Below are 22,707 nucleotides of genomic sequence, written 5' to 3' on the forward strand. Positions count from 1 at the left end.
AGTTCACCCATAAGAACTGTAGCGGTGAAGCTGATGGTTTGACACCCAGCCAAAATAACTTTTCCTTTAAAGTCACGAATAATAAACTCAACCCCAGACTGCATACCCTGCTCTCGGAACACAACATCCACATCAACGCGTAGCACCTCCTTTGGCGGCGGAGACCAAAAATGTGATCCTTCCTCCGGCAGAATGCGAGAGACATAAAGCCTGTTCATCATCATGATCCAAGCCATCATCATCACTAGAAGGTAAATCTTCTGGTGGTTCATAGTCTTCATCTTCACTCTCATCACTGGCCACTAACCAATCATTATAGTGGTCACATAAAGCCTGTTCATCATCATGATCCTCATCCTTATCATTCCCATTTTTCTGCTCAATTAACTTACCCTTGCCCTTCTTATCACTAACAGTCTGCACTACATTGACATGTAATTTATACTTACCCTTATCAGTCTTCCCACAATTATTATGAACAACTAAATGATCCTTACCCTTGCCATTCTTATCACTAACAGTATGCACTTCATCAACATGTAATTGAGACTTACCCTTATCATTCAATCCTTTTCCAACTTTGGTACCCACAATATACAGGTTCAATACATTGGTCTTAACAGAAATTGTGGCCAACCAATCCTTTACCTCTTTATCAGATATTATTTCCACATAATCATCATTCTGAGTCCTGTACCACAGTTTTGAATAACTATTGGACCCTATGTTTTCCACTAACTCGGTTACATCAAAATATCCAAACATCTCTATTTAACTTCATTTTTCATTCAACTGTTCCACCTAAATAGGTATCTTTACCACCCAACTTCATAAAATGACCACCATGATGTGATAAAATATAGAAAGTATCACTGCAAATGAACAAAAAAGAACTTTTTCTCAGCCATGCAAAAAAAAAAAAAACAAGTTTTTATTGACTTAAGTGAAGAACACTTAAAAAATGGTTAAAAGGGCCTACCTTTGAGACATTTTTTGAACCCTATGTGGTCCCAGATGCCACCTTCAATCTGACACTGCAATTCTTTATTATCTCAACCAAATCCCACCCACAGTCCTCAAAGAACAGCGGCAGGTCGTGACTCTTGGACTCTTGAACCTTTTCCCGCTTATATTAAGGTAATGTTAGGGTTAAAGTGTAAATGACTAAATGGGGGTAATTTTTGGTGGCAAATTGTTCGCTATTATTTTCACCACGCCGCAAGTATACGGTGTAGTTGCAACATAGGGAAGCAAGGTCGTATCCCACAAGGATTGGTGAATTCAAACTTCTAAATATTATTAATAAGTTGTTTTCAATCTATTTAGACAAACCAAAGATGAAGAGATATTGAGAACTAAAACAAAGCTAAATAAAGCAAGTAAATAAAATAACAACAAGATAAACTTAGTTAATAAATTGGGGAATGACTCGAATGAAAGTTATCCTAGGGACTAGATTTCGATGGATCGTAATGAACTTAAATCTAAATCAATATAAATCTTGATATGGCCTACTTATCTAGGGCGATCTCCCCACTAGTTTTAGCCCCCTCCCGGACGACTAAAATAGTAGATTACGGGTCATAATTGCCGTCCCCGGTCAATTTCTAACCTATAACTCCCAAGAGCACAAAAGATCAACAAGCCCTCACCCACCTCTCAACCTCCCGGTTTATTGAGATGATATGTATCAAACTCCTAATCTATTGTAATTATCCTCTCCCGATTCAAATCACAAATTAGAAATGCACAAAAGGTGGCCAACCAATCATACAAGAGATAAATCTAGGACTTGAAAAGATAGCAATAAGCACAATCAAGATATATATTGAACAAAGAAATCAATCCATTACAAATCCATCTAATCTAATCCCTAAGATAAGAGATTTTAGCCAAGCATATTCATAATAAAAGCAAATCTCAAGTCATAAGAAAACATAAATAAAGATATAGAGAGATAGAGATTCATAGACAAATCCTATAATCTTGATCTTCAATCATGTAGTCTTGATGAGCTCCTTTCCAAGTCTTCCCCTTCTTTATTTGATTTTGGTGTTGTTTTTGTGTGTGGAAGAGAGAAAAAAATGGTAGAGAATGGAGGCTAGGGTTTGGGATTGGAGAGTTGGGGAAGATGAAGTGGGTGTGTTTTGTGAATGATGTTAGAAAAGAAGGGAAAAATGGAGTTTTGGGGCTAAAATCGCGTCTGGGGCCCACTTGGGGGAAGCCCCGCCCTTTTCCCGCGGTCACGGCCCGCGTCCGCGGCCTTCAAACGTGGGGGATGCTCAGGGGACCCGCGGTCCCGCCCCGCGGCCGCGGGTGGTGACCGCGGGTGACTCCTGGAGTCGGGAACAGCTGACCCGCGGTCCCACCCCGCGGCCGAGGGTGGTGACCGCGGGGTACTGGGCGTTTTGCACAGTCCGCTCGTTTTGCTCCGTTCTCCCTCGTCCGGACTCGGATTTGGTCGCCGTTTGCGCTCACGGATTCCTCTCGAGACGTACTTCAATCTCATAGCTTCAAAATCCTCCAATTAATCCTTGATTTTTCCTGAAATTACTCCAAAACTACACCAAGACATCAAATCTTCATAAAACTCAACATTATGGTACAAACACGCATTGGCAAACAAAACATGAAGGAAAATGACAACAAATCATGTGGAATTGAGGTACGAAAACCATGTTTGTCACAAATACAAGACACTGATGAAACGACGTCGTTGTAACTTAAACGACGTCTAGTAAAGCTTTAATAAAAGCAACGTCTTGTGATTTATCGTTCCAACAATGCCACCTTGGAATGTCGGCTGCCAAGTCATGCCAACTCAGCTTTAAGTATGCCGCGTATGATCGCCGGGGGAAAAATCAAACAAATTACTTCGATGATGCATTTACTCGCTAAATTTAAAAGTCGTGATATATTCCTGAATTTGTGAATTTCTCGTGAATTTAGCGGCAATTAAACCTTTAATCTAATAGTACTACTATCGAAGAATGATGATGAAGTAGAATTTCTTTCCAAGTTTTATATTCACTTAATACCCTAATTTTTGTATGTGCCGCTCTCACTTTCCCCAATCTCTCAAACTCTGCAAATTAAGAATCTGTCGCATCCACTTGCATTGTCGTCTCCAACTCGCACTGTCAACTCCCTCAAGGCTCAATGACTTCATCTAGGCCACACGTAATCACCGTCTATTTGTTGTTTTCACTATTTCCCAGGCTTTCTGTCGTCCAACGATAGCCGCCCCCAGTCCTCGCCGACTCGCCCCATCTCCTTCAATCGACGCAAAAAATGCAGTAAGGCGGCAGCCTATTAGGGTGTATTCGAAGTTTGATTTTTCTTTTTCGACTTACTGTAATAAATGAATAAGGAAGCACTTATCAAAGTAGATTTGCAGAACAGATTGTGTGTTCACTTTTCAAAATACATTTTTATTTCAAAGAAATATTTTTTTTAAACAAACTAAAGTTTTCGGTAAGAATTTAGAAGAATACTACCATTCAAAAACTATTGAAGATTTTATCAAAGAAATAAAAGAAGTTTTAAAGATATAAAAGAGAATTACAATTGTAAAATGGAGTATAACAATATGAAGATGGAAAAATTAGGAACTAAGTATCCTCTATAGAGGATCAACAATTAGCTGATTCAAATTTTGAATTTGAGCTCCACAAATTGGAGCCAAAACTCAGCCTTTGAAGTTACTAGTACAGCCATCCGTGCGATGCACAGCGAAATCGAAATTAAATGATATGTTTAAATAAAAATATATAAATAGTAAACAGAAATAAAATATAATATATAAATGCAAAATATGATTTAAAAATAAAATACTAATTACTCAATAAAATTTTGAATTAAAAAATGTAATTTTCAATTATGTATAAAGTGTAATGATAATTATAGTTATTAAATTATTTTAAATTATTTGATAATGAAAATTAATATTACACATTATCATTATAGAGTATTTCACATAATAATAATAAATAAATATTTTTATTCACAAACATAAATAAAAAGTTGAAAATTTTTAACAAAGAAAAAGAAAATAAAATATTTTAAAATTTTAGTAACCTATTCGTTTGAAATTCATTTTTGATAATTTTTATACCATATTAAAGATCTTCTGACGAATTTAAGTTTAAGATGCACATTGAATATTTTTTTTATAAATTAAATTTGATCATGTTTAGAAAAGAATTAAAATTATAAAAAAAGAGAAAAAAAATAGTTAAAAAATTGATGGGAGAAGAGAGATAAAAAGTAGAGGGAGAAAACTCCTCTTCTATATATTATATAGATTACCTAATAGATAAAACAATTTTTAATAACCATTGGATAATTGGATGCTAATTTATTATCTTTTGGGTAATAGGTAAGTATCAGCTAATTCCTATTTCAGTTTTTGGGCCAAAATTTTTCTTGTTGGCCAGTGTTAGGCCCACTAGATAGTGGCTATGCAGCCTCGCGTTTCATTATTCCTTTCCTCTCAGGGCCGGTCCTGAGAACAATGAGGTCATGGACAAAATTATAAAAATGAGCCCTCAATATAATAGAGCATCAATATATTAAAAAATAAAATTTTCCATTACTTATACAAAATGACTTTATCTAGTAAAAATACAAAATGACTTTATCTAGTAAAAAAATTTACTTGCAAAATTATCTATGAGATCGTTCAAATCCATGTTATCTAAAATCTCTTAATCTCTTTTTCTATATATAACTAGTATTACTCTCGTGGGATGCACGGCAAACAAAATTATATTTTTTAGAATATTATATTTAGAAAATAAAATTCTATAAGTTACTTATATTATTATATAAAAAATAGCTCTAATAAAGATAATAGCATTAAAATGAAGATAAAATCATCTTATAATTATAATTACAAGCATATAAAATGAATGACCAAGATCTTGACAAAACCTTTTTAACTAACGATTATTATTATCTATTTAAAAAATTTCCACCAAAATATCTAGATATTTTTCTTTCAATTTTTCTATTAGTTTTGAAAGGATTTTTGGAACTTTTAATTACTTTTTACTGATTTGCATTTCATAATATATTTTTTTGAGATGTTAATTGACTGTAAATCCACAAACTATTAGTGAATTTTGCTATTTTTTCAACTATATAAAGTTGCAATATAAATACATAAACTTTAACTCATTCCGGAATTTTCCCTGAATTTTAATTTTGTTCATACATGACAAAATTAAAGATGATATAATATATACACATTATATTAAAATAACTTATACAAAATTTCTACTGAAATATACACAGTACAAATATATATATATATATATATATTTAATGAATGTATAGTTTAATTTTAAAATTTGTATTTTGATAACATTAACAAATACAACCTAGCAAAGATGAAATTTAAAATTTGCCATGATCAAGGATCATAACATTTTAAAATTTGTTTATTTTATTTTGTTTTTTTTTTTTTTTATATTTTCACTATAGTATTATTTAATTGCAATTACAAAGATTAAACTTATATTTGTTCATTTTAGAACTCTTTAGCTTAAAATATAAATTTGTAGATAAATAATTATATATATATACATATATATATATATATATATCTCTTAAAAATAGAATTTCTAATATGATTTACATTTATTAATTTTTTAGTACGTTTTTTGTATGAATTTATTATTATTATTATTATTATTATTATTATTATTATTATTATTATTATTATTATTATTATTATTATTATTATTATTATCTTGTGTAGACGAAATTGATAAAAAAAAATAGAAACAAAAAATTATTCCCAAAAATAGTAAGTTGATTTTTGGCGGGAGAACATAACTTACTATTTTTGAAAGTGATTGAGCTTATTGTCAAATCATTCAATCTCTATAGAGACATTGACCATATCAAATACGTTTTCAACGATTTTAAAATTGAGAAGCTCCGTTTAGTATAACAGTAAGACACAGTAACTGGCACTGTCAGCATAATTTTATATTTTGATTTGAACTTTGAAGATTTTATATAATATAAATTTGACAATAAGTTATATTGCCCAATATTTTTTAGTATATATAAAGTCTATAATTAATGAAATATATTTAAAATTTTGGGCCCTCAAAATTATGTTACAAAATTATCATCAAATTAATTTGAAATTGATTTTAAATTGAATTTTAAAATTTTGACAATAAATTATATTATCTAAATTTTTTAGTATACATAAAGCAAATAATTAATGGAATATTAATATTAAAGAATTGGGCCCTCAATTTTTTGTGGCCTGGCCATCGCCCATGCCCGACCGCCCACAGGCCCGGCCCTGTAGTTCCTCTCTTTTTGGTTCCCCGAATTGAATTTAGGGTTAGGTTTTTCAAAATCTCTCGATTCCTCGGAAATTTCATTCAGGAATGGGGAGGAGAGGGAGTTCGAAAGCGGCGAAAATGGAGGAATATTCGTCGTCGGAAGAAGACAGAAGAAAGCGGAAATCCCCAATTGAAGCGGCGAGCGATGACGATGACGCCGAGGCCAACGAAGATCTCAGTCTCAAAATCGTTCAGAAATCCATGCGGCGAGCCGCTAAGAATGATCCCTGGGGAGACGGCGTAGCGGAAGTAGTTGAGAATTTGAAGGAAGAGCGGAGTAAGAGAGAGAAGAAGAAGAAGAGGAGAAAGAGCAAGGAAGTTGAGCTTCCTGGAGATGCCGTAAGCATTGAGTAGAACTTGCTTTATTTGAAAGTTGTTTACTGGTTAGTTATTGAAGTTCGCGTTTAGCCACTTATTCAAGTAATTTTGTGTCATGTTGTCAGGTAACAAATGAGATAGATGCGGGTTTTAAAGATTTCTGCGGAGAATTGTTTCTGGTATTATGATTAGTTAACTTCACCATTAGAGATTTTATATGCCGATTATGATTCATATTTCTATTCATACAATGGGGAATTATTACACTGTTGGATATATGTCCTCTGATTTAATTGGGTGGTTGTAATAGTTTTATTTTCTGCGTTCAGATGTAACTACGTTAGGAATTGTAAAATGTATGTTCTGTCAAAAGGGTGATGCTGAATCTAAGCTTCTTTTCTGCCTTTCAATTTCTTTAGGTGGATAATGTCAAGGAGAAAGATAAACCAGAGATTGACAACACTGCCGAGGTTGCTAGTATAGCTGTCGAAACCAATCCTGTTGAAGTGTCAGATAATGCTGTCCTGAGGAAACTTCTCGTGAGTTTAAGTAACTTGTGCACAAGCATTTGAGATGAGCGACTAGTCGCTTATGATTGTTTTTGTGATCTCAGCGGGGGCCGAGGTACTTTGATCCTCCTGATAACAGTTGGGGGGCATGCTATAATTGTGGCGAAGAGGGTCACACGACTGTCAACTGTACTTCAGCTAGGCGAAAGAAACCTTGCTTTGTTTGTGGGAGTTTTGAACATAATGCAAAACAATGTTCTAAGGTATATACTCAAGAAAACTGCTGCACAATTTTTTTTACTGTTCCTGGGTGATAAGAGCAGACTTATTTGCACTGTACGTTATGAGAAACAATCTTGCTTTATTATCTGGATTATTTAATTGATATACTGTGGTCAGGGATATGATAAGAAGTGCATGTACTTTCTTTCTCATTTGATTAGTTAACTTAATTCCTAGCTCTTGTTATTGTCCATTTTGAAATAGCATTTGTTTCATAAAGAAATGTTAATCTTTTCGAAGATACACTTAGTGAAAATGACTATGCAAGACTACTTATGGAAATTCCAAAATGGCTATCTATGCGTTCCGTCATTTCCCTACAGTATGCCATCTCTCTTCACATCAGTATTGTCTATTTGTTGATATAGCATCTAGTTAATTTCATTGTGTAATATGAAAAATCTTTTTATGGTTTAGCAGTCTACATTGATTTTTTTAATAGACGCATTGCATTTTCTTGTAAACAAATTGAATAAGAATATAGAGAAAATCCAGTCGTAACTAGCAAGAAACTTGTGGAAAATAGAAAATCTTATAGTTATAACCTACTATATGTTAATACTCATTCCTGGTAATGAGAAATTACTAGAAAATATTAGAGTATCTTGTGTTTTTTTTTTGGTTGGCCAAAAATAAATAAAATAAATACAACATTTTGAATTTGGTAAAAGTAAACATAACAAGTTTCCATTTATTGGTTCAATGTAAAAGAGAATTTGGGAATTTAGTTTTTAAAACGGAAGTTCAATTTGAGTCAGCTTGGTTTTGTAATTTATGCTAATGATTTTTGTGCCTTAAAGAAATCGTGTCTTTGGAAGGATGATTTCTATCTCCTTTATTGCACAGGGGCGAGATTGCTTTATCTGCAAGCAACAAGGTCACCGTGCTAAAGATTGCCCTGAGAGGTACAAGAGTTCAAAGATATGTCTAAAATGCGGAGATTTAGGGCATGAAATGTTCTCGTGTAGGAATGACTATTGCCCAGATGATTTGAAGGTTCTTTTTTTTTGGGAGATGCTTTACTGCATTATTATTATTGTTGTTTTATCTTCACAGATTTGACAACACCTGAGTGCTCTGCAGGAAATACAATGTTATGTTTGTGGGACATATGGCCATCTTTGTTGTAAAGATTATGGCGATCCTGGACCCAAAGCATTTTCTTGTTATAGATGTGGTCTCTCCGGCCATACGGGTTTGGTGAGTTTGATATACATTCAATGCGTTCTTGGTCAGATCAAAAACATCATTGATTAAATAAGAAGGCATACTGATACAGGCTTGTATCTTCTTTTGCAGTAGAAGCTTTTATAGTGTGACCTATGAACAATAGTTGGCTTTTGCTTGTTATGAAACATTCTAGGATCCATTCACTAGCTGCTTTTTTTTGTTGCCATTTATGTTGGGACCTGAAGAATTTTACATTTGTTATTACTGCTGTGTGCGTCATTTGTTCCCAATTCTGACGTGGTGCTGCTACATCATAGGAAGCGCACACCTATATATGATTTTTTTGGCTTTAGCTTCAGCGAATTCCATTTCTAAAGTAGTTTCTGATTTGTTCAGGCTTGCTCTGGCTTTCATAGCCGTTGGGATACAAATGATAAAGCACCTGATAGTTCATGCTACAAGTGCGGCATAGTAGGACATTTTGCACGCGAATGCACCAGCTCAATGAAGGTGCGTCACTGTGTTCCCTTTAGACTTTCTTACAGTCTTGACACTTCAGCATAACTTTCGATAATTAAAATTGGTGAAATCTGTTTGCTTATACTGTCTTCGTAATAATTGGTTGAGCTTGCTTCAATGACACTGAGTTTCTGGGTAATTTGACCAGGCTAGTAAGAGAAACCGTGAACCATCAACACCCAAGCACAAATCTCCCAAAAAGAAGAGGGATCATTTGGAGACCCGGTCCGCCTCACATGATATTGGAAAGGCATGGAAAGGGAAGAAATCCAAGGGCATTGAATTTTATTCCGCTGCAAAACCAAAGCATAAAGGTGGTTGGATTACTGAAGACCCCGGAGATTATCATAGCAGTAAAAGCCAAGATAATTACTGGAGATCCCCAGCTACCCCAAGAGATAGAAAATCTAGGAATCCCTATTCAAATGGTGATTATGCATCAAGTTCTCATTCTTCTAAAAGGCCTAGAAAGATCAATTTTAATGATTCTCCATCAAACGGGTCAAATAGGTATCATCAGCGTAGATATACGGCATCAAGATTCGGCAATAATAGCAACGGTTATGGTGGCGTGGGAAGAAACGATGATTGGTGGTAAATTTTTTTATTTCAAGGAGGTGTGTGCGGGACTATCAGATGCCGTCCTAGGCCTTGCACGGGGATGTTTAAGCAGTCACGAGCAGCTGATGCCGGAGGTTTTTGTACCCCCTCTGCAAGACATTATATACAGGAGTATGCTGAAAAGTGGCAATTAGGCTTGTGGAAATGGAATATTGCATACTTACCGTCTGCCGTGAAGCCAAAGCATGGCCCTCCTTAGATACACAGGATAATGTTGCCCACTTTTCAGTTAATTATCTTTCGGTAATTTGCATTTTGTTGTGTTTGTGTTTTTTTTATATAGATCATTCTTCTTTCCTTCACCCAACTGGGTATGTAATCTGTAATTTTGAAACGTGTTACAATTTCTCCATGTGTTATAATTTTATATCTTATGTTACCGGATTTCCTTGACTTGTTTCATACCTTCGAAAAATCCTGCGGAATCCGTGGTGTCTTCTGCTACAGAATAAGTTAGGTTCATCGAATTTTAGTATGCAAGAATGGTATGGAGATTCATGTGTATGTTTTTTTCTAATAGGAGAAAGCTTATTCTTGAAGTAATGCTCATTTCCATGAATACGAGATTAGTCATTCCTCCCTAGTCCCTTTATGGTATTGTTCATTTCTAATTATTCAAAATTAAATTATACTTCAGAATTATAGGGCTGATGTGTGGAGTCAATATTGTTAAAATCGTAGAGATAATAATAATAATAATAATAATAATAATAAAAAATTATAGTTGAGTTATTATTGTAAATAAGTGTTGTTTATAAGATGATGAAAAAATAAGTTGAGATAGAATAACTTATTTTTTTGGGAGCTTATAAGCCGTTAAACATCTTATAAGTTATTTTGAAGAGCTTATAAGCTCAGCCAAATCAAATGAGACTCAATGTCACACTTTCAATTTTATTTATTTTCTTATATTTTGTTTTTCAATTTCAACTTTATATGCTTTTGTTTAATTTTGTGATTATTAACTTGGGTTTATTACATCAAATTAGGGTATACAATTATTTTATAAGTATCATTTATTTCACTTTTATTATTAGCTAATAATAAGTTGACAAATTGAAAGTCACACTATATATTTTCCAAAAAATATAAATTTTTCAAATAAAAATAAAGTATAATTCATAGTATTATAATAAAATTTATTTTTATAAAAAATATTTAAAAAAATAATAGATATACGAGTGAGACATAGTGGCACACCGAATCTCATCTCCAGCCAAACACCCTCTCAATTTTATTATTTGTGGAAATATACCATTTATTATGGGAGAGCTCAAAATAAAATATAGACCACTTTTAACGGAACGGGGAGAGAGAAAGAATTTGTTAATCCAAAAAAATAAATTATTTTTAATTGGAAATAGCCAGATCTTGATGGCAATGGTGTAAGGTAGAAGCGTTAATACTCATGAGACGATCGTAACATTCTGAAGCTTAGAGCTTGGCTGTCATTTCCAACATCAAGAAATATTTGAGTTGCGTTTGATGGTGTCATTTTTCAACCTAAGGAAATACTATCTTAATTTTATAGACACAAAAACAGTGTAAGATGAAAATAAAATTAATTTGTTGCTATGAATGATTGTATTGTAACGTCTATTGTTATTGATTGATTGAAAAATGCCAATCTATCACTATACTTACCTACTCAAATCCTTGGAGTTGGTTAAATCACTATACTTACCTACTCAAATCCTTGGAGTTGATAATTAAGTAAGCTAGAAAGAGTAAGAAATTAGGTAAAATAAAGAAAAGTTGTAGTGTCATTTTCTACATGAGGGAATGCATTAGCATTTAATTAGCTAGGAGTGTAAATGCGTGAGGTGATCAACGCATTTATGCAAAGCTCGATTTAGGCAGCGTGGTCTTAAAAGTCACAAGTGACGGCTGTGAATTTTGAATATATATATATATATATATATATATATATATATATTTCAGCACCCATTGATGGCTTAATTTATAAGAGGAAAATGGAGAAAAGAGATGAGTGTGGTGTCGTGTTTGAGGTGAACGGCGAGAGATTTGCGGTGGCCGAAGTTGATCCCTCCACCACTTTGCTCGACTTCTTGCGCTCCGCCACTCCTTTCAAGAGCCTCAAGCTCGGCTGCGGCGAAGGTATACCGTACTCCATTCATCGTTTCGTAATCCTGATTACTCTCTCCGTCTCATGATAATTCACTTTTATTTTTCTCGCATGTTAAGATAATATATTTAATGTTTCTTTGAAAATATATTTACCTTACTACCAGAGAGTATGCATTACGCATAATCAATGAACTTTACATTAATCAATTACTCCCTCTGTCTTCCAAACCTACGAGACAGATTTTAAGAAAAAAAATGTATTTTTATTAGTTGAGTGGAGAAAGGGGACCCGCTAAATATATTGTTTATTGGTTGAGTGGAGAAATTGACCCACAAAATGTATTATTTATTAGTTGAGTGGAGAAAAACTGTATTGTTTATTAAGATCCACCAATTAAAATATGAAAAAAAAAAACTTATTAAAAATAGATAGGTCTTGAGTTGATGGACGGACCAAAAAGAAAAAAAAAAAGCCTTGAATTAATGGACAGATGGAGTATTAGAGTTAAATACTTGTAATAAATTTCATGATAGTATTCCCTCCATCGACGGACGAAAGTAAGTCATAATCTCATGTCCTAATCCTTTATTTATGATTCATGGACCCATCGCATGCTAATTTGTGTGGACCTTTCTCTTACTAATAATTTTCTGTACCTTTTTTTTTTTTTCGAAATTTATGGGTCCCCTTGTCCACTTGAAACTTCTGCCGCTCTTCCTTAAGACCTATTTTCATGGACGAGAGCAGTAATTAATAATAATTATTTTTTTATTTTTTTATTTTTATGGTTAATATAAAACTGAAGATACACTTTAATTAATGTAGCAATGAAAGATAAAATTAGTGAAACGAAACCACAAACATATTTTTTGATGTAGCGATGGAAAATGGAATTAGATAGAATTTTTATGTAAATCTAATAAATTGATATATTCTTTTAAATATGTAGAAAAAGATAAAAGAGGAAATCATATAGAATTTTAATGTATATTTAATGAATTAATATATACTATATATATAGAGAGAGAGAGAGTTAGGTTATATGGAGAAATTATTTTTTTTTCGCCAAATTTAAAAATGTTGAACAAATCAATAATTTTAATGAACAAATATTTTTGTTAGGGGTTTCAATCAGATGAGATCCAGCATCCCACAATTTTATGTGTGCCACTGTGTCCCATTATTATATCTATTATTTTAAAAATATTTTTTTATAAAAATAAAATTTATTATGATACTATGAATTATATTTAATTTTTATTTTAAAAATTAAAATTTTTAAAAAGTATATACCATGATTTTGAATTTATCAACCTATTATTAACTAATAAAAGTGAAATTAAATGATAAAAAATAATTATATACCCTAAATTGATAGAATAAACTCTAGTTAATAGTCACAAAATTAAACTAAAGCATATAAAGTTGAAATTGAAGAAAAAATATATAAGAAAATAAATAAAATTGAAAGTGGGACATAAAGTGTGGTACACTAAATCTCATTCCGTTTTTTGAATCACGGGGTGCGAGATTTTCAAAAATTACGTATTTTCAACAAAGTTGATTCCATGACGTGTGGAAACATGGTAATTATTTTGCATGCACAAATTACAGTTTCAATAGTTTTTTTTTTTTTTTTTTTGGGATATGGAACAATAATGGACAGCTCATCATTTGTGTTGAAGCAATGTTATGAATTCTCTCTTCGATTGAAAACATTGCAGGTGGGTGTGGAGCTTGTGTGGTGGTGGTGTCGAGATTCAACCCTGTGCTTAAGCAAAGAGAGATTTTCAGCGTGAGTTCTTGCCTGACTCTTGTCTGCAGCGTCAATGGCTTCTCCATCACCACAAGCGAAGGCCTCGGAAATAGCAAAGACGGCTTCCACCCAATCCACCAAAGGTTTGCCGGATTCCACGCCTCTCAATGCGGCTTCTGCACTCCCGGATTCTGCATGTCGTTTTTCTCAGCGCTCGCCAACGCCGACGCAACTCCTCCTCACGCGCCGCCGCAGCCCCCCCGCGGATTCTCCAGCCTCACGCTCTCTCAAGCCCAAACGGCTATAACAGGAAACCTCTGCCGATGCACCGGCTACCGCCCCATTGCCGACGCCTGCAAGAGCTTCGCCGCCGATGTAGATCTCGAGGATTTGGGGATCAACTCTTTCTGGAAAAGGGGCGAAGCTAGGGTTAGTAAATTGCCACCGTACAATCCAGAAGAGGATGTTTGTCCATATGTGCAACAATGTCGAGAGGAATGTGAGTCGATTTTGAACTCTGAGAGGCTTTCTTGGTTCACTCCGGTTAGTCTGGAGGAGCTCGGCAGCTTGTTGATCACCGGAGATGGCGCCTCCGTCAAGCTAGTTGTCGGGAACACGGGGACGGGGTATTACAAAGAGACAGAAAAGTATGACAGATACATTGATCTTAGGTACATTCCGGAGCTCTCAATGGTGACAAGGGATGCCTCCGGGGTTGAATTCGGAGCAGCTTTTCCGATTTCAAGAGTTATATCGTATCTCAAGGAGGAAGGGAAATCCAGCTTAGTCTTGGAGAAGATAGCTGAGCATATGGAGAGGGTTGCTTCCATTTTCATCAGGAACTCAGCCAGCATAGGGGGGAATTTGGTGATGGCACAGAGGAGATCTTTCCCTTCAGATATTGCTACATTGCTTCTTGCTGTGGGCTCGACTCTAGCTCTTTTGAGAGGCCGTGCACGGGAAAGAATCACGATGGATGAGTTCTTGTACGGCCCACCTCTCGCCCCTGAAGACGTGCTCCTGAGTGTCCACATTCCTTTCTTGGATTGTAGTGCGAGTGATTCGAGATTGGGGTTTGAGAGCTACCGAGCTGCACCAAGGCCGCTTGGGAATGCATTGCCATACTTGAATGCTGCTTTCTTGGCTGATGTTAGCTTTAAAGAGGGTGGTGGTGGTGTTGTGAACTATGCTCGGCTGGCTTTTGGCGCTTATGGGATAGACCACGCGACGAGGGCTAGGGAAGTGGAGGAGTATCTGGCAGGGAAAACACTAACTGTTGAAGTTTTGTATGAAGCACTTACATTGGTGAAACGTGCTGTTGAACCTGAAGATGGAACGTCGTATCCTGCTTACAGGAAGAGCTTAGCAGCGAGTTTCTTGTTTTCGTTTCTCACTACGTTTGTTGATGTCTCTTCTCCCACATTTGGTGGCTCACTGTCGGAGGTAGCTGCATTGGTCTCATCTGCAAAACAGTCTGTTGAGTCTAGTGATTACTATCCTGTTGGTGAGCCTATCCCCAAAGCTGGAGCTGTCATCCAAGCTTCTGGTTTGTTCTGATCTTTTTCGTGTGTATGCTTTTGGACTGAACGACGTTTTGTTAAATCCGTTTGTCTTGTTGTTTATACGAATGAATGTGCAGGTGAAGCTGTGTACGTTGATGACATTCCTTCGCCTCCACATTGTCTGCACGGAGCACTTATTTGTAGCACGAAGCCTCTAGCTCGAGTGAAGGGTGTCTCCTTCGAGAGTGTCCCAAAACCGAGTGGAATTGTTGATGTTATCTCTGCCAAAGACATCCCCGAAGGAGGAGAAAATATAGGAGCCACGGCCTTCTTTGGTTCTGAATATTTGTTTGCTGGTGATACGACCGGGTTTGCTGGTGATATAATCGCGTTTGTGGTATTTGGAACTTCTCGTATATTAGAAGTTTGGATATTTGTACTAATTGTAACCGGATGTTTCTCTGACTTTGCCTTGTTATATTCTTTAGGTTGCAGATAGACAAAAGGAAGCCAACCTTGCTGCAAGAATGGCTCAAGTGGATTATGAGACAGAAGGCTTAGATCCACCAATCTTGACCGTTGAAGATGCTGTCGAAAACTCAAGTTTCTTCGATCCTCCTCCTCCTCGTTACGAACCTTACTTAAAGACGGAAGTGATTGGTGATTTCTCCAAAGGAATGGCTGAAGCTGATCACAAGATTCTCTCTGCAGAGGTACTATCAATTGCTCATTTTTGTTGTTGTTTATTCTAAATGAAAAATCTTAAGTCACCATAGTTAGACATGTTGTCATAAGCTAAAAGTGCTTTTCTAACTCTCACAATTTGAAAATTCATCAACTTAAACTGTAAGACAAATCTACTGCATACTCATCATAGTTCTGTCATTATTTGCTGATCTTGACATTCAGATTATACTTGGTTCTCAATACTACTTCTACATGGAGACGCAAACAGCGCTTGCGATCCCAGATGAAGACAACTGCATGGTGGTCTATAGTGCAGTCCAATCCCCTGAGTTTACTCAAATTTCCATTGCACGATGTCTTGGTGTCCCCGAGCACAATGTTCGTGTTATTACAAGACGACTAGGTGGAGGCTTCGGTGGAAAGTGTCAACGAGCAATGAAGGTGAGTGTGATCATTGATCCCTCTCTTGTCTGTCTGTCTATCTCTCATGAATGTTGTGTTTTCAGGTAGCTACAGCATGTGCACTTGCAGCTCAAAAACTACGGCGACCAGTCAGAAGCTATATAGATCGAAACACTGACATGATAATCGCAGGTGGGAGACATCCTATGAAGATAACCTACAGCGTTGGATTCAAGTCCAATGGCAAGATGACAGCACTTCACCTCGACATACTTATCGATGCAGGCTTCTTTATAGACTTCAGCCCCTTCATCCCACACATGATAGTTGCAGGAGTGAAAAAGTACAACTGGGGAGCTCTCTCTTTCGACATAAAACTATGCAAGACCAACAATACCAGCAAATCAATGGTGCGGGCCCCAGGCGACGTGCAGGGGAGTTTCATCGCTGAAGCTATAATAGAGCGCGTCGCGTCTGTGCTGTCAATGGAGCCCTTCTCAGTCAGAGAAATCAATTTTCACACACACGAGAGCCTGCAACTGTTCTATGCTGATGCTGCTGGGGACTTCTCGGAGTACACTCTGCCTCGTATTTGGGATCAGTTGGTTAAATCATCGTGCTATGTGGAGAGGATTGCATCGGTACAGCAGTTTAATCGTTCTAACATGTGGCGCAAAAGAGGCATTTCTTGCGTGCCGGTTGTGTATGAAGTGGTAGTGAGTGGGTTCCCGGGGAAAGTAAGCATCCTTAATGATGGATCTGTCGTTGTAGAAGTTGGAGGCATAGAGATGGGGCAAGGGCTTTGGACAAAGGTTAAACAAGCGACTGCCTATGCTCTCGGCTTGATCCAATGTGATGGAACGGACGACCTACTTGAAAAAGTTCGAGTTGTACAGTCAGACACGTTGAGCCTAGTACAAGGAGGCTTAACTGCCGGAAGCACCACGTCTGAAGCATGCTGTGCAGCTGTGATCGAATGCTGTAATGTTTTAGTTGAAAGGTTAAGCCTTCTTGCCACATCGCTGCAAGAGCAACAGGGTTCAGTCCAATGGAATGATCTGATTCTTGAGGTCTGTTATTCCCTCAGTTTTTGCCAACATTTTCCATCCAAATATTGATAATGTGTTGTGATCTGAATTTTGTAGGCACGTAATCAGTCTATAAATTTGGCAGCAAATTCCTACTTTGTTCCTGAGCCTAGTTCTACAAAATACTTGAACTACGGTGCTGCAGTAAGCGAGGTAACTTTTGCTGGTTGCGTGCACAAACTCTAATCAACTGAGCTATATATAAAGTAAATATGAAAAATTACTAACTTGGTCATGATTCAAACGAGTTTGTTTTGGTTGCAGGTGGAGATATGCGTCCTCACAGGCGAAAAATCTATACTGAGAACAGATATCATCTACGATTGTGGGCAGAGCTTGAACCCTGCTGTTGATTTGGGACAGGTGAGAAAGTGGTGTCATTAACTTATGTAGATAAATGCAATTCATCCTATCTATATGAATTTGGTACATATATATATACAGATTGAAGGATCTTTCATTCAAGGAGTGGGTTTTTTCATGCTTGAAGAATACTTGACTAATGAAGAGGGACTGGTCACTACAAACAGCACATGGACTTACAAGATCCCGAGCCTCGACAACATTCCCAAGCAGTTCAATGCTGAGGTGCTCAACAGCGGACGTCACCCAGGCCGCGTGCTCTCGTCTAAGGGTAATGTAGTATTTGAATTTTAATAGCGATGGCTTTGTGTGTTGTTGTCACATAAATCATAATGCATATATGTATCTTGGTTGCGTGCAGCTAGTGGCGAACCTCCTCTGCTTCTGGCAGTTTCTGTGTACTGCGCTACAAGAGCAGCTGTGGTTGAGGCTAGAAAACAGCTCAAAGCTTGGGGAGCCACGCAAGGGACTGATTCCGATTTCCAACTCGATGTTCCGGCTACTTTGCCCGTCGTTAAGCAATACTGCGGCCTCGATTATATCGAGGCCTACTTGCGCAACTTGCTTGCTCCTTTTTGAAGCTGCGTCGCCATTGCTTCGTTTGGCCTCGTCGTCGGCATCATCTTCTATAGGTAAATATGTTGATGAATAATGTGTGATGCGCGCTAGTTTCAATATGTTTGCGTTGTGTAAATCTTGAATGCAGGTTGATTGTAGTTCATAGTCACTAGGAAATTGTAAGCCCAAAATTTCTACTAATATAATAGAGTGGACTGTTAAAATATGTAAATTGTAGTTGATGGTCCTATAAATATCCAACGATTTTAACACACAAAGTTACTGGAATTGCTGCAAAAAAATCTCAAATTCTCGAACTCTTGAACTCTCGTAACGAATTTTAATAAAGTTGTTGTAAGTGGAATAAAGATATAATTTGTAGGGGTAGTGTTAGTATAAAAAAAATGTACATGATTAGGTAAAAATCTAAATGATAAGGAATTGGGAATCCTAGGATAAGAATTATCTTTGGCAATTCATAATTGCAAAATGTAAATGTGCAGTTTAATGATGATTGAAAGCAAGAAACAACACACTTAACAAAATCTAACCCCCAAGAATGCATGACTGTTCACTGACACAACATAAATATCTTCCATATTTCTCTCTACACTCTTGAGTGCAACTTGAGGTATTACTTGATTTATTCTCTTTTCAAGACGCAATTTATTACACATTATTTGTTGAATATAGGTTGTGTTGCAGAGGTGAGGGTAAAGAAGTTTACAGCAACAACAACAAAGGTAATGATCGGTATGAAGATGATGAGAATGGTGGTATTGGTGCTAGTAGTTACAGAAGCAACAGCAGAAAAAGAATGTGTGAAATACAAAGACCCAAAACAGCCATTGATTGCAAGAATCAAAGACTTGATGAAGAGAATGAGCCTTGAAGAAAAGATTGGGAAGAAAACAAATATTTCATTGGTAATTCTTTTTTCTTTCTTTATTAATTTGATCAACCAACATCCCTAGCTACAATATTCATGTCTTTAAAATGATATGGTAATAATTATCTTCTTTTATACACGCCAATGTAAATATGTAATGATGGTGTGGGAGAAATAAAATTGCAATAGATAATTACAAATTAAATTGAATGATAAGAGATATTTCCAACAAAAATTGAATTCACAGTTTGAATTATATAACAAAATTGAAAGGTACTTTCAACTATTGTTGATTTGATAAAAGTAGAGCATCTCTTGTTCTACAGGGTGAGTATCACCCACAATCACAAGGCAATGCAAAGGGGGGCCAAAGTCTATCGTCAAGAGCTGCTTCATGGAACCTGCAACTATCATCTGATCTTCACAACCCACCCGCGCCAATCCAACACACGTCGTGTCTTCGTTGTAAGCTGAAATATGAAAAGGGCATTTACAACAACACGTCAATTAGTTCAAATTAAATAACCCAACTTTCTGAGATGATCACAAGAAGCATATTTCACTAATGTGAATATGATTGCTTTTCTTTTAGTCTAATGTATAAAACCAGTGAAAGAGACTACAAATAAACTAGTGTCAATATCACCCACACCAAACATTTGCATCAGTTTATAATATGTCAAATTTATAATCTAGTTGAGCATCAAAATGTCACTAGGAGTTCTCAACTCAACAATTATCTACAAAGTATCAAGTAATACACCAATTTGACATCTGATCATGCACCTCCTCACAACAAAATCAAATAAACACTTGGTTCCAAATTGGACAGTTTATAGCAAGCTAATGAAACTGATCACTTATACGTCTACTCATGAAAATACGAAAAATCCAAACACGCTGAAATGCACATTCATACTACCTGAATCGTGGTGGTTCTGCACCACCTCCAAGAGCTGTTCTATTGCTGTGTTTATCGTCATAAACCTTGGTGGCTCGTAAACCTTTTTACCTCTGAAATGCCATACAGTCAAAAAGTTATACTATAAATTCCAAACTAATGACAATGTTAAGGTTTACACGAGAACACATATCAACAGCTAACCTGCATAGTGACTCTAGTGAAGGCTCCTTCACCTTTATATCTGCAAATTGCAACATATGCAATCAGTGCACATTTTAGGATATCTTACAAGTCTCTATTGATCTAAGCAGCAGCAAAATATCAACATTACCTAAAAGGCAAAGGGTATGCAATCCAAGTTCCCGATTTCTTTTAATCTTATCGTAAAAGCTATCAGGCTTCCAAGTTTCAGTGAAAAACGGGATTGAGATCGTCTCTCCATAACGATATAGCTGCAAGCCACAAACTCCAATGGCATTCATAACTGAGGCATTGTGCACAACCTTAATATCCACTCCCAACTTCTTTGCCCGGACAACGAGATCAGAATGCGTCGTTGCTCTGCAAACAATGCCCATAACAATCGAAACCAATGCAAAAATGCCCCAATGAACTCAAAAATGCTCAAACATAATCATCAGCCAATGACAAACAACTATAGTTGCAGCTAAACCTCCATCACCCTTTCCTTCTAACCCAAACTACACAATCTATCAACACAATTAAAAACCAGCATATATTATCCAACTATATAATCTAAATTAGTATACAATCAGAAATTGGAGATATGGAAAATAAATAAAATACCCAAAAGGGTCTCCAACGACCAGAAATGCCACGTCAGAAACCTGAGCTTCTAACAGCATGTCATCTGCCTTCTCCTCAACCATTTCCCTGTCTGAGACAATTATAGGTCTCCCATAAACCTTTTCCTGCAAACATTCATAAAGATCCAAACTTTCTTGCACAATTAACACAAAAAAATTGAAAAGATAAAGAACAAAAGGAGAAATTAACAAAGGCCCACCAATTTCGAGAGGCCATCGGAGGTGATGCCGAAGGAGAGGAGAGAAGTGTAGGCCTCCATATAAACTTTACTGCATTTCTTGATTGCCTCGAGCCCTCTTAGTGTGATGTCTTTCTCATCTCCTAACCCTAATCCAATTATGTATAACATCCTCGCCTTTTTGGGGATTTTTCTTTTGTGCAGTGTTGGTGTAATTTTGGGAGGTCCCAACTCTCAAAGACGAACCCTATATAAACCCAGGATTTTGTTATCTATCTATATATATATAAAAGCCAAATGCATCCATACTTAGCCATTTTCCTGCCAATAGAGTGCAGCAATATATCTGTTGGAAATCTGTAATGCATAAATAACTATTGGGTATTGCTAAAACTTGCAGTAATACACATAAGTTAATCACTCTTTTCTAGATGAAGGTAATGGCTATAAATACATGTTCAATTCAAAAATTTCTTCAAAGCAGTTTTTCAGATCTATTATTCTACCTTCACAAAAATAGACAAACTTGCAAATCTCACGACAGCGGATTGAAGAGAAATAAACGTTGAATAAAAAGCTATTGTGAAGAAGAAGCGGAATCCTTTGTTTTTGGCTTTACCTGTTGGACAGAAGCCACTGCTGCTGCTGCGAACGCAGGCGTCAAGGACGGAGGAGGCGGGGCGACGAGGAAGACTGGGAGAGTCTGGGAGCGCGGCGGCGCACTGAAAGAGGAAATGAGAGAAACTGGAAGACGAGAGGGTTGAGCAAGCCGGCGAGGGCGGCGGCACGGAGAGGCCGGAGACGAGAGAGAGAGTGAGTGAGAGAGACAGAAAGCGGCGCTGCCAAGAATGCAAGAGAGAGAGAGAGGAGACGAGAGTGAGAAGAGAGAGAAGAAAGAAGCGGCGCTGCCAGTATGTAATTTTGTTTTTGGGCTATTCGTTTAGTTTATTTAATTCATGTAATTTTAATTTGGGAAATTATCAATCTTTTCTTTTTTATTTCTTCCATATTTTTTTGGGTTAAATCTAATTAATTTTTTTAAATATGTGTTGCTTATTTAGTAACAGTTTTGCTTTTAATTTAGAAATAATAATTCAATTAAGAGTTCACAATTATCATATTAAAGTGGGTTGTTGATTCCTATAACGGGTTATTGAATAATAGGAATTTTTGTTCATATACCTTTTTTTTTTTTTTTTTGAGGAACATACCTTTTTTTGATTTTATTTCTTATCTATTAGAGCTAATTTTATCTATGACATCTATTTTACATAATTTTTTTTACCGAATTAAATTAATTGTAATTTATATTTTAAAATTAAATCAGTAGTTTGTTATTTAATAAACTATAATGTATGAAAAATGTAAAGTAAATGAGTAATTTTACATAGTTATGTAAAAAATTTATTGGATTCAATGAGTAATTTTACATAGATATATCTCACAATAAAAATGAGACCCTTTATCTCACTCACCCAGGCTCAACCAATTTCTTAAAAACATGTGACGACTGACGAGTACAAACTTGTTTGGCTCCAAGTTATAGAAAAGGCTCTCTCATGAGAAAGTAGGAAAATCGAATATGCATTAGGTAGTGAAAAGTAGAATGTGAAAGTGAAGATTTGGTGAAAATGGCGCTGTTTCCAGTCAACTGGGAATCCCTATCAAGAAAATGCATG

The 22,707-nt window shown here is 36.0% G+C and overlaps 3 protein-coding genes across 10 annotated transcripts; 2 read left to right on the forward strand and 1 right to left on the reverse strand.

Annotated features, from left to right (window-relative positions):
* The first annotated feature begins 6,280 nt into the window (after window positions 1-6,280).
* On the forward strand, window positions 6,281-10,168 carry LOC131000287 (protein AIR2-like). 2 transcript variants are annotated; one of them, XM_057926120.1, is made up of 8 exons: window positions 6,281-6,704; window positions 6,809-6,862; window positions 7,103-7,222; window positions 7,297-7,455; window positions 8,321-8,470; window positions 8,558-8,674; window positions 9,041-9,154; window positions 9,312-10,168. In XM_057926120.1, the coding sequence occupies exons 1-8, from the start codon at window positions 6,411-6,413 to the stop codon at window positions 9,759-9,761; spliced, it is 1,458 nt and encodes a 485-aa protein (XP_057782103.1). In that variant the 5' UTR covers window positions 6,281-6,410; the 3' UTR covers window positions 9,762-10,168. The 2 variants fall into 2 exon arrangements, with proteins under 2 accessions (XP_057782103.1, XP_057782104.1); XM_057926121.1 differs by lacking the exon at window positions 6,809-6,862 and having other exon boundaries at window positions 6,287-6,704.
* A 1,432-nt stretch (window positions 10,169-11,600) lies between these two features.
* On the forward strand, window positions 11,601-19,658 carry LOC131000280 (indole-3-acetaldehyde oxidase-like). Of its 5 annotated transcripts, XR_009093697.1 has the most exons (12): window positions 11,710-11,902; window positions 13,598-15,175; window positions 15,269-15,528; window positions 15,620-15,844; window positions 16,041-16,259; window positions 16,325-17,290; window positions 17,366-17,461; window positions 17,573-17,671; window positions 17,753-17,942; window positions 18,033-18,303; window positions 18,923-19,155; window positions 19,445-19,658. XR_009093697.1 is itself a non-coding variant. In XM_057926106.1 (10 exons), exons 1-10 carry the CDS (start codon window positions 11,758-11,760, stop codon window positions 18,248-18,250), a joined length of 3,996 nt encoding a protein of 1,331 aa, XP_057782089.1. In that variant the 5' UTR covers window positions 11,710-11,757; the 3' UTR covers window positions 18,251-18,455. The 5 variants fall into 5 exon arrangements, 1 of the variants encoding a protein (XP_057782089.1); XR_009093696.1 differs by lacking the exon at window positions 19,445-19,658 and having other exon boundaries at window positions 11,601-11,902; window positions 18,923-19,323; XR_009093699.1 differs by lacking the exon at window positions 18,923-19,155.
* On the reverse strand, window positions 19,341-21,947 carry LOC131000292 (probable diphthine methyl ester synthase). 3 transcript variants are annotated; one of them, XM_057926128.1, is made up of 7 exons: window positions 21,648-21,947; window positions 21,050-21,275; window positions 20,830-20,954; window positions 20,354-20,583; window positions 20,224-20,263; window positions 20,041-20,132; window positions 19,341-19,588 (listed from the first exon to the last, which is right to left on the reverse strand). In XM_057926128.1, the coding sequence occupies exons 2-7, from the start codon at window positions 21,197-21,199 to the stop codon at window positions 19,398-19,400; spliced, it is 828 nt and encodes a 275-aa protein (XP_057782111.1). In that variant the 5' UTR covers window positions 21,200-21,275; window positions 21,648-21,947; the 3' UTR covers window positions 19,341-19,397. The 3 variants fall into 3 exon arrangements, with proteins under 3 accessions (XP_057782111.1, XP_057782112.1, XP_057782113.1); XM_057926129.1 differs by having other exon boundaries at window positions 21,050-21,374; XM_057926130.1 differs by having other exon boundaries at window positions 21,050-21,385.
* Window positions 21,948-22,707: the final 760 nt, after the last annotated feature.

This window comes from Salvia miltiorrhiza, chromosome 8 (genome assembly GCF_028751815.1).
Source record: "Salvia miltiorrhiza cultivar Shanhuang (shh) chromosome 8, IMPLAD_Smil_shh, whole genome shotgun sequence".
NCBI classification, from domain to species: Eukaryota; Viridiplantae; Streptophyta; class Magnoliopsida; order Lamiales; family Lamiaceae; genus Salvia; species Salvia miltiorrhiza.